The 18,607-nt window shown below is 41.6% G+C and overlaps 1 protein-coding gene across 5 annotated transcripts in view; it reads right to left on the bottom strand.

The window, feature by feature from the left end:
• Adamtsl3 (ADAMTS like 3) overlaps positions 1-18,607 on the bottom strand; it is a 336,164-nt gene that overhangs the window by 87,805 nt on the left and 229,752 nt on the right. For all 5 annotated transcript variants that reach the window (XM_045145013.1, XM_045145012.1, XM_045145015.1 and 2 more), the window contains exons 16-17: positions 14,566-14,855; positions 9,696-9,825 (exon numbers count right to left, since the gene is read on the bottom strand). In XM_045145013.1, coding sequence (XP_045000948.1) covers positions 9,696-9,825; positions 14,566-14,855 — 420 coding nt within the window. The remainder of the gene's footprint in view (positions 1-9,695; positions 9,826-14,565; positions 14,856-18,607) is intronic.

Raw genomic sequence — 18,607 nt, 5'->3', positions numbered from 1 at the left:
ATTTCATAGTGCAGTTATTGCTATTTTAAATATTAATCCTATTGTTCTCTCTGTATTTGCATCATAATAAATGATAACCTCTTTCACTCTTTCCTCTTCATCCCTAGCGGACAGGCATATTATATGATCCTTAGAATTCTCTGTGCTTTATCCTACATGTCTTTAGATCTCTCTTCCACTTTACTATGTACTGTAACTTTTACATTCAAATTAGATTTATATGACTTGGCTTTAAATGACTATCCTTTTTGGTTCATGTGTGTGCAGTATGTGTGGTGCACGTATGTATAGTGTATGCGGGTCTGTGTGCAGATACACATGCCCTGTGTGCGTACTTGCAGAGGACATGGGAGTGTCTCCTTTCTTTGGCTCTTAGGCTCTGTTTCTGAGGCAGAGCCTCTCACTGAACTCACCCCTGGTGGTTTGAAAAACCTGGCTGACCAGAGAGCTCCAGCAATTCCCCTGTTTCTGTTTTCCTCCACTCCCTGCTCAAGACTGGGGTTACAGGCATGTGTGTGGCCATAACCTGGAGATCCAACTCATGCTTGTTCCGGCCCCTGCAGGCCCTCATGCTTGTGTGAAAGCACGCTTACCTTTTGGTTACCCTGTTTAAGTGAGAAATTCCATATGATTCAACCTAGTACTTGATTCTGTAGAAAAAAATTCCAGATATTTAAAAAATATTTTTATTTATTATTTATCTGAGAGAGACACAGAAAGTGGGTGGTAGAAAATGGGCACACCAGGGCCTCTGGCCACTGCAAACACATTCCAGATGCATGTGCAACTTTGTGCATCTGGCTTTTCGTGGGTACTGGGTAATAGATTCAGAGTTGTCAGGCTTTTGTAAGCAAGTGCCTTTAACTGCTGAGCCATCTCTCTAGCCCCTTTCAGGTAATTTTTAAAGTTATTGTTCCTCAATAGATTTTCAGTTTCTCACTGATATCTTCATAAGTATTTTTATTTATTTATTTATTTATTTATTTGAGAGCGACAGACACAGAGAGAAAGACAGATAGAGGGGGAGAGACAGAATGGGCGCGCCAGGGCTTCCAGCCTCTGCAAACGAACTCCAGACGCGTGCGCCCCCTTGTGCATCTGGCTAACGTGGGACCTGGGGAACCGAGCCTCGAACCGGGGTCCTTAGGCTTCACAGGCAAGCGCTTAACCACTAAGCCATCTCTCCAGCCCTTCATAAGTATTTTAAGAAAGCTATTTTTTTTTTATTCTATACCTGAGAATTCCATTGTCTGTGAATCTGTATGACTCCCCCAGCCCACCTGTCTGACTCTCACAGAGGGTTTTTTCATTTTTCATTACAAGCTCATGTTCATCAAGTCTTTCTGGGAATTTTAAGGCCTAGGTTTTCCCCATAGGATTTATAGTGCTTCTGTCAAGACCAATGTGAATTAATTTTGGGGAACACACATAGTAGATATAAACTGTGCAACAGGAATAGTCACTTAATTGATTATTAATTAATTTTTCATGTTCATCAATTTGTTCATGAATTTATTTGTTCATGTTTCCTCTTTCTGGTGATAGGCTCCCATACGTCCTCCTGCGTAGCAGCCCTGCCTAGCCTTGAGTCTTCTTGCCTCAGCCTCCCCAGGGCTGATGTTATTGCCATTCACCACCCTGTCCTGCTTACTTAAGGGTTTTAGATTGCCAAGAGACTTTTCCTCCCTTCCTTTCAGGGTCAAAGCCAACACACAACACTGTAGGTGGGGAGAAATGGGTATTTATTTTGCCTCATTTGCTTTTTCGCCGAAGGAGACAGGCATTGTGTGGTGTCTCCACCTCATTTTTAACCTTCTTCAGGTCCAGAAGCTTGTGTGTTGCCAAACAAAAACTACAAAGCCAAAAAGGTTCGTTTAGTGGAATTGGCAATTGTCTCCACAGAGGCACAGCCTTTAATACTGGGTGTCCACTCCAGAGTCACATTCCAACTTGGTTTTGACTAGAGAATTTCTTTTATTTAATTAAAAAAGCAGAGATCTGTATTTCAATTTTTAAAATATATTTTAGAAGGCATGTATGTATGTATGTACACATTATTTATTTATTTGGGTTGGCTTATCAGAAACAGTCTTACTGTGTATCCCAGCTTGGCTTCAAGTTCACAGTGCCCCCCACTTCAGCTTCCCAAGCACTGAGATGACAGGTGTGGCTCACCAAACCCAGCTCAGCCCTTCACCTTTAAATTCTGTCTCCATGGTACCTCAGGGCATGGGCAGAATATAGATAAGTTCTATGCCACAGGCCATTCAAATGGCCTCTGTTACAATTCCTAGTAGCATCCTCATTTGCACCTGAAATCTTGTGAACACAGGATCCATTTATTTTGTCATGGTTTCAGAGGTTTTTGTGTATAATGACTGGCTCCATTGCATGTGGGCTGGAGATGAGGGGACATCATGGCAGCTGGAGCATGTGGTAGGGGCTGCTCACCTCATGGTGACAGAAAGCAGAGAAATGCAACAAGTCTTCCCATATTGCTCCATTCCAGGCTGACTTGGAATTCCCTATGTAGTCTCAGGCTGGCCTCGAACTTACAGTGATCCTCCTACCTCTGCCTCCCAAATGCTGGGATTATAGGTGTGTGCCACCATAATACCTGGCTAAAAATATTTTATTTATTTACTAGACAGAGGAAAGAGAGAGATGGAGAGGGAGAGAGAAAGACACACACACACACACACACACACACACACACAGAAAGAGAGAGAGAGAGAGAGAGAGAGAATGGACATGCCAGAGCCTCTAACCACTGCAAATGAATCCCATATGTATGCACCACCTTGTGCATCTGGCTTATGTAGGTACCAGGGAATCAAGCCTGGGTGCTTAGACTTTGCAGGCAAGTGCCTTAACCACTAAGCAATCTCTCCAGCCCAAATTATTCTTTTTTGTTTTTGTTATTTTTTCAAGGTAGGGTTCACTCTAGCTCAGGCTAACCTGGTATTCGCCATGTAGTCTCAGGGTGGCCTCAAACTCATGGCAATCCTCCTACCTCTGCCTCCTGGGTGCTGGGATTAAAGGCGTGTACCACCGCACCCAACCAAATTATTCTTTTACTTTCAGGCTTTCTAATTGTTTCTTTAACATGCTCACCTCTTAAAAACATTTTTTTCTGATTCTATTTCATAATTTCTAGTTCTTTATTTGGATATTTATTAATTTATATCTCCAAAGATACTAATAACTAGTCTTTTAGGATTGGTTTTTCATTTTCATTTCATCAGGAGTAAATTCAATTTATACATGTTGAATGTATTGACTATTTTTGTTAGTATGACTTTTTGTAATTTTAAGAATAATTTGAAGGAAGAGGGTCTCTCTCTCTCTGTCTCTTTCTTCCCTCCCTCCTTCCATCCTTCCTTCCCTCTCTCCCTCCCTCCATTTACCCTTTGATTAGAAGCTGGATTCACATGTGGTACATCTGCACTGGGGCCTCAGGTCTCAAAGAACCGCAGGACCAGCTCCACTCCCCATCTCCCACTTCCACTTCTTTCCAAGAGTAGTTGCTTTCATGAGTTTTATGTTGTTATGTCATGTTCATTTCTCTTTATTTATTTATTTATGAGAGAGAGAGGCAGAGAGACAGGGAGAGAGAGAATTAGCATGCCAGGGCCTCCAGCCACTGCAACCACACACCAGACTCATGTGCCTCCTTGTGTATCTGGCTCATGTGGGTCCTGGGGAATCGAACCGAGGTTCTTTGGCTTTGCAGGCAAAGGCCTTAACTGCTAAGCCATCTCTCCAGCCCTGATTTCTCTTTGTATACAATACCTATTTTTATACAGTATCTAGAGCAGAATGTAAAGTGACACCACCATTATCAGACCAAGTTCCTATAGCTTTGGACATGAGAAAAGTCACAAAACAACGCCTAGATATCCATTGCATTTTGATGGTAATCTGATTGTCTATCTAATTATTTGGAAGGTTTCTGTTTCACTATAAATACGGTTCATCTTAGACACATAAACATGATTGGGAATGATATCAGTATGATTACCTTTCCAGAAGTACATAGAGAGAATAATCAATTACTGTCACAAGAAATTGGAGATGGAACTCTTTGTAATTCAGGAAGTGAGTAACAGTTTCTTATTAGCTGACAATGAACCAATCACAGATTTGCTTTAATTCAAGAAATGGTCTTGCTTGTTACCTTCCTGTTTCTGTCCCTCACAATGTTGAGTCCAGCCCTTAGACTAGTGGAAACATTATGTAACCCTGCATGTTTCTACAAACTCCTGGCTCTCTCCTGGAAAAAGCAAACTCCATAAAATAACAGACACTCAGCAGTTAGAGGATAGACATGCAGAGTCACCCCATAAGAGCAAATAAACATACAACACCCCACGTTAGAGTCCAGGCTAATACATCAAATGCACTTGCCTTAGAGTAAATAAAGATCCACTGGCCGCCCACCCCAATCTCACTGGTAAGTTTCGCCCTGGGGTGATATTTTACTGCGATTGCCCTTGGAGTCAGTAAATATTTATATGGAAAATATTACGCAATCCCCTTGTTCCTGTTATTCCTACACCACTGGTTTCTAGAACCTAAAACATTTTTGTAAACTTACCTTTATTTTGGCATCAAACCTTTGTCTCTCCTGGATTGACTCCAACATAACTCTCAATCTTCGAAAAGGTTATTAAATTTGCAACTTTTGAAATGAGGAATAGTATTTCCTTTGACATATAAAAACAGACTCTTAATTTTGCAGAGTGGCCAAGACACATTGTCTGCTCTATTCTTTCCAGCTTGGAAGCTCTGTGGCAGGAGTTGCTGAGGAAGAGAGGGTGAGCGCTCTTGCTAAAGCAGTGAGGAGGGAAGGGTACCATACGCTGGCTGATGCACTGAACAAGCACGCCAGCATGCTTTCCTCAGCAGGCCTAGGAAATACTTTCCAGGCTTGTTGTCAAGTCTTACTGTGGTTTCATGGTTACAGCAAGGAGAACACTGCAAACTAAACCCATCCTGCTTCGAACTCCTGGACAGTTCAAGCGGACTGCCATTCTTAGAATGAACTCTGACCAGGTCACACCACAGACAGTGCCCAACTTAAAATGGTTTGACTTAACAATTTTTTTTTTTTTTACTTGACCATGGCAGAAATATGGTACATATGTATAGAGGATGAGTTTACTGAACTGGTGTATCCAGTAGACTAGTGATAGGTAGTCTGATACTCTCCATGCTGAATAATGACAGTGAGTTACAGTCCTCAGTGAGCTCAGTGGCCACAGAGGGAAACAAGCAATACCACAGTGCACTGAGCTTCTAAACTCTGATGGATGGCAGGTTTGACATAAGATGTCTTCAACTCATTGTGGGTTTCAGAGGAGGCAGCCACACTGTAAACAGAGGGGCTTCAAACCCGTGTGAGGTCAAGACGCTGTATAAGATGAAAGCAAAGCATGAAACCACTAGCCCAGAATGAAAGATTGGATGGGACTGGGGAAGTGGCTCAGTGGTCGATTATTGCCTAGAATTCATTGAAGTCCTGGGTTCTGTTGAAGGAGCAACAGGAACAAGGTAGCTAAGAGACAAGGCCCAAGGAGATGCCACCCTGTCTGCCCCAACAGTTAAAACTCGCCATCTAATGCAGATGGCTACACACCATTCCTCAGCCACAGGGCTCCCCGCTGCTTTTCCAATCTAGCATACTTGAGTGGGATGGCCTCTCTTGAGTTATCCCTTGAGTCCATGAACCAATCAGGTCTCTCCCTCATACAGCTGAGTCTGGTGACAAGGTGCATCCTAATTGGATGCCTGCCCCACATAAATGGGTCTGCCACTTGTGAAGTCAGTCTCTTGACTCTGTTGACTGAACTCCCCTGGTACCAAACTCTTCTGAATCTGACCTTGGTTCTTTTTTTTTGTAATTAATTGTGTATATAGTGTGTATACAGCCTCTCCCTTCTTTCCAGCTAGGTTTTCTTAAAAAAGAAGCTAAGCTGAGAAAAGGGAAGGAAATTTCTACCCCGTTGGGACATTTTCCTGCCTTGGTTTTGGGTGCCTTCTTGCTTTGTTAACTTGTATGATTTTCCTCTAGCTTTGGGCCCTTTACTATCTAATCTTTCAGTTTCCTTCCACATACAGGTGAAGGGCTTATGCTCCCATATCCTGGTTGGTGTGCATGTGTGTATGAGTATGTGAGTGTGTGTGTGTGTGTGTGTGTGTGTGTGTATGTGTGTGTGTGTAAGTGTCTATGTGTTGTGCTTGTTTTGAATCTTTTGGCCCAGGCTCCTGTGTTCTTCCTTCCATGTTCAAGTCCTCCCCATGGGTCCCTTCCCTGGCGAGTTCCCTATCTCTCCATCCTCCCATCTCCCTTTCCAGCCAGGCAAGGAGGGGAATTCCCTTCTGGCTTGAGTAGCTTTGCTCTGGATATCAACTCTCAATTCTCCCTAAATAAACCTCATAATTCATCATTTACCTTCCCAGAGTCTGTTTCTTCAATTCCTTGTTAAAATGGATAAGAACCTAAAAGTTGGGATGCACAGGCCATGGGGAACTCCTGCACTCCTAAATGCCATAACACTATTACAGCACCCCGGGGGGGGGGGGGGAGATTGCAGGACAAAGAACCTTGGCAACCCCAAAATCTAATACTGTTTTCATATCCAGAAACTATGTCCAGAGATTTCTCTTTTTGAAATTCCCAAGAGTCAGACGTGGAGATCTACCTCATGTCTCTCCTCTGTGTCTCTCTTCGGAACATTAAGAATTCCTCTCTCCCAGTGGGGTTGTGAAGGGGAAAGTGAGGGTGGGAAGAGAATTATCATGGTTTACTGTCTATAAGTATAGAAGTTGTCAAGAAAAAAATTTCAAAACATGAATTCCTCTCCCCCAAGTGTCTGAGATGAGGATGATATTGTGTCCTGTAGATTTTCACTGTGCCAATGAGAAGTGAGTCAGTGAGAGAATTAACTGGTTTCTTAGAGAAGGGCTGTGGGCCCAGGAATCAATACAAGCCAAGGTCCAGACCTATGAGTGGACATGAGCAAGCCTGGGTCACAGTGACAACTGAGGATGGTTGCTGAGCAAGTTCCTCAGGGAGGGAGGGAGGAAGAGAGAAAGAGAGAGAGAAAGAGAGATGGTTGAAGGTAGTGGTCACAGGAGATGTGCTTTGAGTTATATTCAGAATCATGAGGTATTTTTAGGTTACTATGAATTGAATTGTTTTTCCACAAAGATGTCAAAGTTAGAATTCCTACTATCTGTGACTAAGAACTGACTTGCAAATAGAGTTTTTACAGAGGATCAAATTCAGAGGAAGTCATTAGAGTGGCCCTAACCCAGTCGGAGCGGTATCTTTCTGCAGTCTGGACACAGACACACTGAGGGAAAGTGATCCAAAACCACAGGAAGAACGTCCTTCATAAGCCACGGCGCACAAGGGGCTGTGAGCCAGTGGAGAAGGGGAAGAACCCTCCCTGGGCTCACAGGAGCCGACACGCAGACTCTGTGGCTTTGGACTTGGTGTCTGCAGATCTGTGAGATGAGAAATTTCCGTTCTTCCAGCCACTTCGTCTGTAGCACTGTGTTAAGGCATCTCCAATGTGGTAAGGGAAAAGTCACTGAAGGGTTTTATGTGGGGGATGTATGGGGTCACTCTGCAAATTAGAAAGCCAACACCACTCAGCCCAATGTGTGCACAAGGGTCAGAGCAAGAAAGGCCAGAGGCAGAGTTCATTTAGACAACGGTGAAACTAACCATTCAAGTAAAACCATCTGAATTCAGTCAGTACCATTAGAAACAAAGAGGACAGATTTAGAAAGTACCAAAAAGTAGTTTAAAAAATTACAAAAACATTTCATCAGAAACTGAAACCAGCAAAAGCCACTCACTAAGAATCTACTCTAAAAAAAAAGGCATCCAAATTTCATGGAAAAAATGGGGGAAAATGCTAGACTTGGGATTGTCCTTAAAAACTATGAAATAAAGGACTGTTGACATTGGTCAGTGGTTAAAGGTGCTTGCTTGCAAGCTTGCCGATCCAAGTTCGAACCCCCTCAGTGCCCACATAAAGAGCTCCACTTGTCTACAATCTCAACAACCCTAGAGCAATGGGGGGTGGAGCCAGGAGAATCCCGATGTTCATGAGCAGCAGAGGTAACAGAAAATCTGTGTCAAGGTGGAAAGAGAAGAGGAACACCCCAAGTTTGTTCTCTGATCTCCACAAGTGAGCTGTGGCACACATATGCTACACACACACACACACACACACACACACACAAACAACAATAATAAAACTATGAAATAGTTATATTGAGCATTATTTTGGCTCTAATGGTAACCATGTGGACTCATTTTTAAGTAAAGAGAATAAATTGTGAATTGCTTTGCATTTGGGCATTTTTCTCTGAAAAACGATTTGACAACTTTTAGAATGAATTTTAGTCTTTGCTTGTAGAGAAATAAAAACACATAACAGGGTTCTTTTTATAAAAATAAAATGAAGCCGGGCGTGGTGGCGCACGCCTTTAATCCCAGCACTCAGGAGGCAGAGGTAGGAGGATCGCTGTGAGTTCGAGGCCACCCTGAGACTCCATAGTGAATTCCAGGTCAGCCTGGGCTAGAGTGAGACCCTACCTCGAAAAACCCAAAAAAAAAAAAAAAAATGGAGAACTTTGTCAATGCCCTTACAGCATCTTTTCATCCCTTGATATGCACATATGCAAATCCATGCTGTTTGCCAGCTTATCTCCGTGTGTGTGTGTGTGTGTGTGTGTGTGTGTGTGTGTGTGTGTTTGTCTCCTGTCTGCTTTGTCCTCACCCTCCCTTGTCAAAGAGTTGGACTAGAAACAGAGGATGGAGCTCTGATGGAAAATAGCTTTGTGCCAGTCTGGAATAAGGCATTAAGCCAGGGATAAAATACCCCAGTATTTTAGATCATATTTTCTTCTCTTGACTCTTCTTGGTTCAAGAGGATTTTGAGGATTTTGCACTTGCTTCACCACTGGGTAGTCACCAAAGTCTGCACAAAGTCCATTTCTTTTCTAGTCATCTATCCAGAAAGAGGTGTAGCTAGTGCAGAGAAAGGTGATGGCGGAAAGGCCTGCAAGCCAGGAGACTGTCTGCGCCAGGAGCAGCTCCACCAGTTTGGACCAGACAGCATTTACTAAGAAATGCTCCAAAGTTTGAGTCTAACTTTGCAGCATACAACATATAGGCTTGGGATATTGCTCAGTCAGTATAGTACTTGGCTCACAAGCGTGAAGGTCTGAGTTAGATTCCCCAGCATCTATGTAAACGCCAGGTGTGGTACCATGCCCACATGCCCGTAATCCCAGCACTGATGAAGTGGAAACTTTACTATACGAGACAGGGTCTTTCACTGGTTTTGAGCTCACCCATTAGCCTAGACTGGTGATCCTCCTGTTTCCACCTCCTCAGGGACCAGAGAGGGCACACACTTGCTAACCCAGTTTCAGTCAGCTGAAGTTTGATGCAAACAAAAGTCAGCTTCAAGAGGAAGTCTCTTCAGCATGGTTGCCTTTGAGTGTCCTCACACAAAAAAATTGGGGCTTCCACACAACTTGAGCAGAGAACCGAGCCTTCAATGGGCCTATCTGACCCACCTCAGTAAGCCTGCGAGTCTCTATGCCCAGCGGAGAGAAGGGGGCGTTACCCTCCCGCAGCATGTATTCCGGGAACACAAGACAACACATACCTAGGTGGACAGGGCTCTGTGTTACAGGCCTGGCTCATTGCTGGTGGACGGTGGACCACATCACACAGGCTGTCATTGACTGTCCGCTGTGTCTGGACGTGTAAGCACACTGCTATGGCTTCTTGGTGGCCTGAAGGGTGGAAAGAGAAAGACAATGCAAGTGACGTGGAATGACTTACTCTGTGAAGGAAACACATGGGGGCTTGGGGCTTGGTATGTTCAGCCACTGCCTTTGTGACTGTATCATTGAGCTTTACAGCTGCATTTCAGTAATATCTGCGAGCAAACCTGAAGACTCCCAACCCCAACATTCCTTCAATCATCCCTAAACTCAGTTCCTCTACTCCATATACCCCAAACACTTGGAAACATTTAGGAGTACCCAACCCCTGGTCTGCCCTCAGACTTAGCTCGGCATCCTCCCCAGTGAATTCCACAAGCGTACTTCCCACCATTTACGTTTCTCTAAGAGGAAACTTTACAACCACTGCTAAAGAACAACACTTTCTCCAGATCACTGCATATGCACTAAATCCCACTGTACAATTGTACAAAGTTTTTACTCTGGTTCGAGTTCTTACACACCATCACTGTAGAAATGTCTCTGTTGCTAGCAAAAATCCAAGCAGTGTCTTCCGCCACAAAGGTATAGAAAATACCTTCAACTGGACTATTTGAGCCCACAATAATCATGTGAGGACAAATGAATGATATTTTCAGTTCTATTTGATTAATGCAATAATAAGGGAATTAAAATTGAATGGAATTATGACAGAAAAAGTGGTAGATATCAAAACTGGAGATTAAATTCCCTGCCTCTTGTCTCTCTTTTGCACTTTAGGGATTTGAGAATGTATTATGGCTTCCAAAAGCAGAGTGGGTTCTTGTTCAAATTCATAGACATACTTCTCCTCTAAGGCCAGACAAACAAGTCTATTTAAGCTAAAAGCTCATGCTTTAACTACTAGTGTTTGTTTCTTAAAACAAAAAAGAATTATTGGGCATTTAGAATTTAATAAAATGTATATCAAACTTTAGACAAAAATCAAATAAAAAATGGTAATATCAAATGACTCCACTAGTTAAAATATGCAAATGTATTCAGTTTCATGTCAGAATGCACATTCCGTTATGTTACAAGGCTGTGGCACTTTTTCCAAATGCCACATTTCAATCCAACCATTTTACAGTTGTAGAATATAGGGTAGGACAAAATATGTCTTATAAAACGTATAGTTTTGTTGTTCCATTCTTTCTAATAAATTTCCTTTTGTTGTCTTTAGTTGCAGTGTTATGCTCACTGCCATAGCAGATAGAGTCTTAAGTCTGCATGCTTCTTGCCAGAAGTTTTTCAAATTAACACTCGCTAACCTGAAATACAAGAAGGCATGCCCTAACCTAATAACTCAGGCTTTTATTTGAAAAATTGAATATATAAAACTTTCTTAGTGAGCTCATAGGAGAATGCTCACTTTCCTTTTAAAAATATTTTTATTATATGTATTTGAGAGAGACAGAAAGAAAGAGAGGGAAGGAAAGGCGGAGGAAACAGAGAAAGAGAAGGGAGAGAGAGAATGAATACGGAAGCACTAGAGCCTCTTGCCATTGAAAACAAACTCAGAACTCAGGCTCCACTTTGTGCATCTGGATTTACGTAGATACTGGGATAGTTGGACCAAGGCCGGCAGGCTTTGCAAGCAAGTTCCTTTAACCACAGAATTAACCCAGCCCAGCCCAACCCAGAATACTCACTTTCTAGGTTTTCATCCCTTTTTTCATCTGATACAGGTTTAGTCATATTTTAAATATATTTCAATTTGTAACCAAAGTTCTTTAGAAAATACATTCAGACTACTCTGGAACTTTTTTTTCAAAGAGATTAAATTGGGCCCTAGGGCACCCTAAGCAGTTTGGATGGAATTATGTAGCACCCACAACATACTTTTTGTCTTAAAGCAAGAATTTAAAATTTACTGTATGATACTTACTGGGAGAGGATGCATTTTCCAAAGATGGCCACAAATATTTCCCAGCCCACATGCTGGTCCTACATTGTGACTCTGACACTTCTTACTTCAGGAGGTTTGATCAAATAACGATTTTTTAAAATACTGAGGTAAAAATTATTTAAAAATAAGGTTATCATAATTCTGACAAAATTTAGAAAATTACACTTATATAGTTAGAACACATAGTGAAGTGTTATAATTTCAGTGTAGCTGGGCATGGTGGCATACCCTTTAATCCCAACACTCGGTAGGCAGAGGTAAGAGGATCACTGTGAGTTCTAGGCCACCCTGAGACTACATAGTGAATTCCAGGTCAGCCCGAGCTAGAGTGAGACCCTACCTCAGAAATTCCCCACCACAAAAAAAATTCAGTGTAATTTTTCTAGTAAATTCTTTTTGTTGCATGAGGCTATATCCGCCACATCTGACTTCTGCAGTGTTATTATAAAAATGCCATTTCTGAGGTTTTTTTAAATATATGTACACTCAGGCTACCTGAAAATACCCAGAGAAATGTTATAAGCTGACATCATCATTGTTGAAACAGCATAAAGTGTAATTAAACAAACAAGACTAATGGGATGTCTCTAAGTGGTAGCATGTTTTGGAACCACCTTTATACAGGTGGTGACACATGGCTATATCTGTACACTTATTTGTATACACATATGCACTCAAAGCCTCCACCTAGAAGTCAATGGAACAGTTAAATGTGAAACAAAGACTCCAAGAGTGGAAGAAGTCCCAATAAATAACTTAATGCATTTCCCTTTGATGGTTTAGATAAACTTGAGCCGGGTTATTGACAAGTTCACGCATGCACACACACACTTCAAGGAGATATATATGTCTGGGACCATATTGAAAAGATTATCCAGTATGTTAGGCTTCATACTATTATAAACTCTTGGGTAATGAAAAGAGGGGACACATAATGTTATAGGTCCAGAGAAGCCCAAAGAATAGTGTCATGCTTCACCAAACACACACGTTTGTCAGCACTCCACACAGGTGAGCTCTTTTCGGGAAGTGGTGGAGGAGACAGCTGGTAAAGATTAAGGGTTGTTGAAAGCCATTTGGCTTTATGAAGGGCATCATAAACATCATTGGAGCCTGACAGGAAGTGACCAATTATATCAAGAGTAGATGGAAAAAACTATAGCTTGAGGCTTGTCATGATTTGAAGAGATTTGGAGAGCAAAAGAGCGATTGTTAATGTACCATGTCAGGAACACATCTCCGTAGGGAGCATGTTAAAATGAGTCTGAAGTGAGCCAATTCAATTTTTATTCACTTTGACCATTTGTAGGACACATCAAGAGAATGAACCACTTGCTAAATTGCCAAGGGCATACCCTTGTTAAGATTTCCAAGACATGATTAAAAAAAAAAAAGGAAGGTATACAGGGTCCTTAACTTGGAGAGATAGGTGTTAAGTTTGGGGAAGATACAGACACAAGACAGTCTCAGTTGGGTGCAACTGAGACTCTGTGCCCTGGAAGGAAGAAATAGGACACGTATTTCAGGTCCAAGTGAACCAGAAAGGCTAAATTCCCAGCTATCTGGGATGGGCTTCCAGCACCTAGGAAACAACAAGTAAGAAAAGTGAGAGAACTGGAGGCAGCCAAAGGGTGCCATGTGGCTGGCCTCCATATGTAGTCAAGGATGACCTTGATCTCCCCATCCTGAGTGCTGGCTTTCCAGGCATGCGGCACTACGCCCCACTCTGGGAAGATTTTTCCCCTACCTTCCCCATGGGTAACTGCATGCAAAGCAATGCCTTTGCTTGAGCCCAGGGTAGGGTGCATGCTGCTTTACCTGGGGCTCAGTGCCAGAGTGGCAATGTTAAAGAACAGAGGACAGGCAGATTTAGAGACTGAATTAGATAGGAAGGAGAAAGACAAACATGGCAAAGGATGGAGAATTCAGTCTCAAGAGTGAGGGGTTGCAGGCACAAGAATTTGGCCATGAATTCCACTGTCTGCTAGGGGGTTCCAAGCAACCATCTCAAGACCCCTAGGAGGAGTGGAGTAGGCCCTTGTAGCCCACAGCTCTAGCAATGGCTCCTTTTGCTTGCCCACCTTTGTCTGGGACTGACATCAGGAGCTCAGACCCGGAGTTCTCTGCACCGCGCTGCAGTGTGACCGGCTGGAAGGCACAGCCAGGAATCACGGAAGCATCAGGGCTCCTGGACCTCTGGGGAAACCACAGCTTGGAAGAGTAGCTCTCCAGTCTTCTGCTTTCTGCTCATTCGCTCTCTATAGGATCCTAGCATGCTTAAATAATCCATAGGCCAAGTTCTCCCCCTGAGAGGGGCCACTTGGCTAGTAACAGTTATCTCCTAAACCTATCAGGGTTTCCTGGCTCTGTATGTCACCCGTGCAAACAGAGACATTCTCATTGTGGGGATGGGTTTGCTGTGTGCTGGTTACTGGCTCTGTGTGCAGATATAAACGGAGACATTTTCTGAGGGTGGCATTCGACTGATAGTTGTACCAGCCATGGCAATCCCATGCTGCCTCCTTCTGTGGCACTGACTTTTACAAAAGATCCTTCTATCCACTCAGCAATTTCCTACTTATTCCTCGTTAACCAACTGAGCCCCTTTCCTTCTCAGTTAAGCGATTCTTGGCAAAAGGCTTTTTTTTTTTTTCCAGTCATTTTATAATGCCCTTATCTTTACCTTTCCAAAATAATATCTCCACAACATGAAAGAAATAAACAGGATGGTTTTGTTACTGAATGAATCCATCTCTTTTAGACTTTTGCTAATTTGCATATGTGTCTTATGAGATGTGGTCATTTCTCAAAAGCCATTAGCAACAGACCACATAGCCGTCCCTTAGCAAGGGTTCAAATACCTCCCAAGCATGTTGCCGTGCAGGGAGTAAAGCCAGCATACTCCCAGTCATAAGTCATCTCGCTGTCCTTCTCGTGGAGAGAGACACTCCGCTCTTGGGACACAGGGCTCTGGTCACAGGCTTCCAGAAGGCAAGGCCGCTCAGTGGGCAGCTTGGGGCCTTCACACTCCTCCTCGGGAAGCTCGGTCTCCGTCTGCGTGAACGTGAGCAGCACTCGGCACTTCACGTCGCGTACCTGCACTCCAGGCCCGCACGTGGTGCTGCAGGCTGACCAGGGCTCTGGAATGAACCTACGGGACACCAGGGAGTCAGCGGAGGAGGGATCATTACACAGGGGCCATATGTCACATGCGTCCCATGTTGGCATGCAATGGTTTTGATGGCCGTCGATTATGCAGTTAACACGTTTGCAAATCTTATAAGCAACAGAAATAACTTTTTGTTAAAGGCACACCATGTTTGCATCCAAATTAAAATTAAAGTTCTGTGCTAAGATCAGAGTGAAACAATATTTTTAAAAAAGATTTAGTAACAAACCATAATATAGTGATAATTTCTACTCTTGATTTCTTTTGTGATATAAATATTTTTATCAATCTTTACTTAATATATCTTTTGGAGCTTATCCTTTCTATCAGGAGGAATAATATTGAACTGCCACAATATTTATGAGTGAAATGGTAAAATAACTTAAATGCTGTTTGCAGACAATGGCACTGTGATAACCTTCCATTCTTTACATAAAAATGCACTGAGCTTCTGAGTGCTCCTGGAAACATAAAAGGCTCTACACTACTGACCTTAAGAGGAAGTACTTAGTTCTTATCTTAAATTACTCCCCACTAAATCAAATGTTATTAAAGCGTGGCTTTTAAGCCAAAGCTAGGGGCCTGCCTGTATGTGCACAGACCACCAGGTAAGAATAGCTTTTAATTAATTAATTAATTAATTTATGTATTTATTTATTTATTTATTGTGAGGTAAGTCTCACTCCAGCTCAGGCAGACCTGGAATTCCCTTTGTTGTCATCTTGGGCTGGCCTCCATCTCACAGTAATCCTCCTGTGATCCTTCTACCTCTGCCTCCCAAATGCTGGGATTAAAGGGGCGCACCACCGTGCTCGGCTAAGAATAATTTTTGTATTCTGAAATTATTGGAGATAAAACAAAGATAATATTTGTGACATGCAAAGACTACATAAAATCTAAAATTGAGAATTTATAATGAAAATCTTATTTGAGACAGAGACATACTCAGTTGTCCATCTGTCACCTATGACTGTTTTCTGCTACTTGACAGAGCTAGGTATTTGTGACAAAGACTAAGTTTGGCCTGATAAGCCTAAAATATTTGCTATGAGGCCTTTACAGAAAATGTTTCTGATCCTTGCATGCACTCATTTTAGATGGTTACAACTTCTATTGAAAATTTAATGACAAAATTCAAAGATCAATTCTATAAAATAGAAGCTGAGATCAAAAACACAAAACATGGGGCTGGAGAGATGGCTTAGTGGTTAAGGTGCTTTGCTACAAAGCCTAACTACCCAAGTTCAATTCTCCAGAATCCATATACATCCAGGTACATAAAGTGGTGCATGCATCTGGAATTTGCAGTTGCTGGAGACCTTGGTGCACCCATTCTTTCTATCTGTCTCTCTTCTCTCTCTCTCTTTCTGCTTGCAAATAAATAAATAAATAAATTTAAAAAATTTAAAAAGTCAAAACATGGAGACTAACCAAACCTCTGGCTTAGTAGAGAAATAAATGAAAGTATGTGAGTGTGGCTGTATAGCTGTTTATATACATTGTATGTATATGTGTGTGGATGTGTCTCTATAACAAGAAGATCTGAATGAACAGTCTGGAAATATATTCTATGAGGAGAAGAGCAAGTGTTTTCACTTGAAGGAAAAGTGTGCTTCTGAGACAATGCTATTAAAAATCACACATTAAAGAAAAGGAAGGGAATCAATACAAATAACTGGTCCCTAAGTAAACAAGCAAGAGAGCTGGGTGGTGTGGTGTATTCCTGTAATTCCAGCACTTGGGAAGTGGAGGCAGGAGAATCAGGAGTTCAAAGCCAGCCTGGGCTATATTGTAGCTTGTGGGTAACTGTGGATACATGAGATCCTATCTAAAGAAGAAAAAGAAAAAAAAGGATGTAAGAAATAGAGTGTTGAAGAGGCATAAAACTTTTGTATCCCCCCAAAGATGTGAAAATATGTTCTAAAAGCTCCAACTGCCTACCAAAATTATTGAAAAGAAAGCAATACCTGAAATTAAAAAAAATATTTATTTATTTAGAAAGAGAGAGAGAGGTTATATGGGTGTTCTAGGGCCTCTTGCCAGTGTAAATGACCTCTAGACACAAACACCACTTTGTGCATCTGGTTTTATGTGGATGCTAAGAAACCAAACCTGAGCCAGCAGGCTTGGCAAGCAAGTGCCTTTAATTGTTAGCCATCTCACTAGATCTCACAATACCTGAATTTATTCTAGAGAAGTACTCTAGTTTTAAACATGTGAGAAAAACTTGTATCTATGAAGACAAAAAATAGTTGTCAATAAAGGGTGAAAATGGCAGTTTAGGGGAAAAATAAAATGGAAAGCCAAAACAGGCAAGTGCAAGTACGCAGGGAAATGAAGAGTCTGGGTGTGATGACAAATATCTGCAGTCCCAGCACTTGAAAGGCAGAGGCAGAAAAGTGAATTTGTGGTCAACCGAGGCTGCACGGTAAGTTCAGGCCAGCCTCCAGTTGAGACCTTGCCTCATAAAAACAAAAATAAAAAAACAAAACATCACTCCTCCAAATAATAAACATAATAGACAAAAGTATCAGGTTTTGAAGATAATCTGCTAGGTATGAAAAATAGCAAAATTAACTGAAAATACTTGGAAAAAATGAATTCAACAAAGTAGTCTGAAACTGCAAGTGGGTATATTATATAGAAATATAGATACCTCAGCACTGAAGCAGACCAAAAATGAACCCAACATGGCTCAGGGAAATTTTGCAGAAGAGGGGGCGGAAAGAATGTCAGAGTCACATGTTGGGTCATGATATGCAGAGACATTTATCGTTTCAATAACTGTGGGCTAACTCCACAATGCACGACCCATTTACATCAACAAGGAGGGTCCAATGGGAGGGGGTAGATCGTGGATGAGCCTAAACAATGGTACCAAACTGCCTGTATTTGCTGAAAAGAAAACTAATAAATTAATTTTAAAAAAAGAAGAAGAAAAAAAAAAGAAGAAAATTATACAAATAAAAAATATCATCATATAAAAAAATATATAGATACCTATTCTAAAATTACTGTTCTTCCTAGAATTAACCTAATATAATGTTAGCTGCTAGGCCCTACACTAAGTATTTTACATGTACTATTTAATATAATTTTTACATTACCTCTTCCATATAGAAACCTACTTCTTAACTAGTTAATAATATAAATGTTAGAAAAGAGAAGTTTGGGCAGAAGTATCCTATGGAGGTGGATAAATGTTGTGCCCAGAATCCATAGAGTGTCACTAGAAAAATTTCATTGTCAGAAGTGAGATACCGACCAGCAATTTTTTGGGGAGGCCCTTGAAGCTGCCACCTTTTGGATTTTAGAGATGAGAAAAAATGAAGCTTAGAAAGTATAAGATAATTGCCTAAATTCTGTGACCTTGCAAACTTTTAAGAAAAACTTGCAAGTCTAATATGACTAAAGCTAACAAATGTTAAAAATATTCAAATCCCAAAGATCTGGAGGAATGAAAGGAACAATATAGACCCCTGAACCATAAGATCAAAACTAGAGATGTTTATTCTCCCTCAGTTAACTTACAAAATGAATGCAGCTCTGACCCAAACCTCTGAGGCAATGGGGGAGGCAGATACTCAACACAATTCCAAAGAGTATGAAAGACAGAACATTTTAAAAAGAAATAACAATTATAGAGTGCGTGCTTGGCCTGATAGAGGAAAAAATGCTACTAATAAAAGGATAAAATAATTGGGGCTGGGGAGATGGCTTAGTGGGTAACCTGC

Source organism: Jaculus jaculus, chromosome 3, assembly GCF_020740685.1.
Source record: "Jaculus jaculus isolate mJacJac1 chromosome 3, mJacJac1.mat.Y.cur, whole genome shotgun sequence".
Taxonomy (NCBI): domain Eukaryota; kingdom Metazoa; phylum Chordata; class Mammalia; order Rodentia; family Dipodidae; genus Jaculus; species Jaculus jaculus.
Note: the sequence above shows the minus strand (reverse complement) of the source record. Positions and strands in the feature narration are given on the sequence as shown.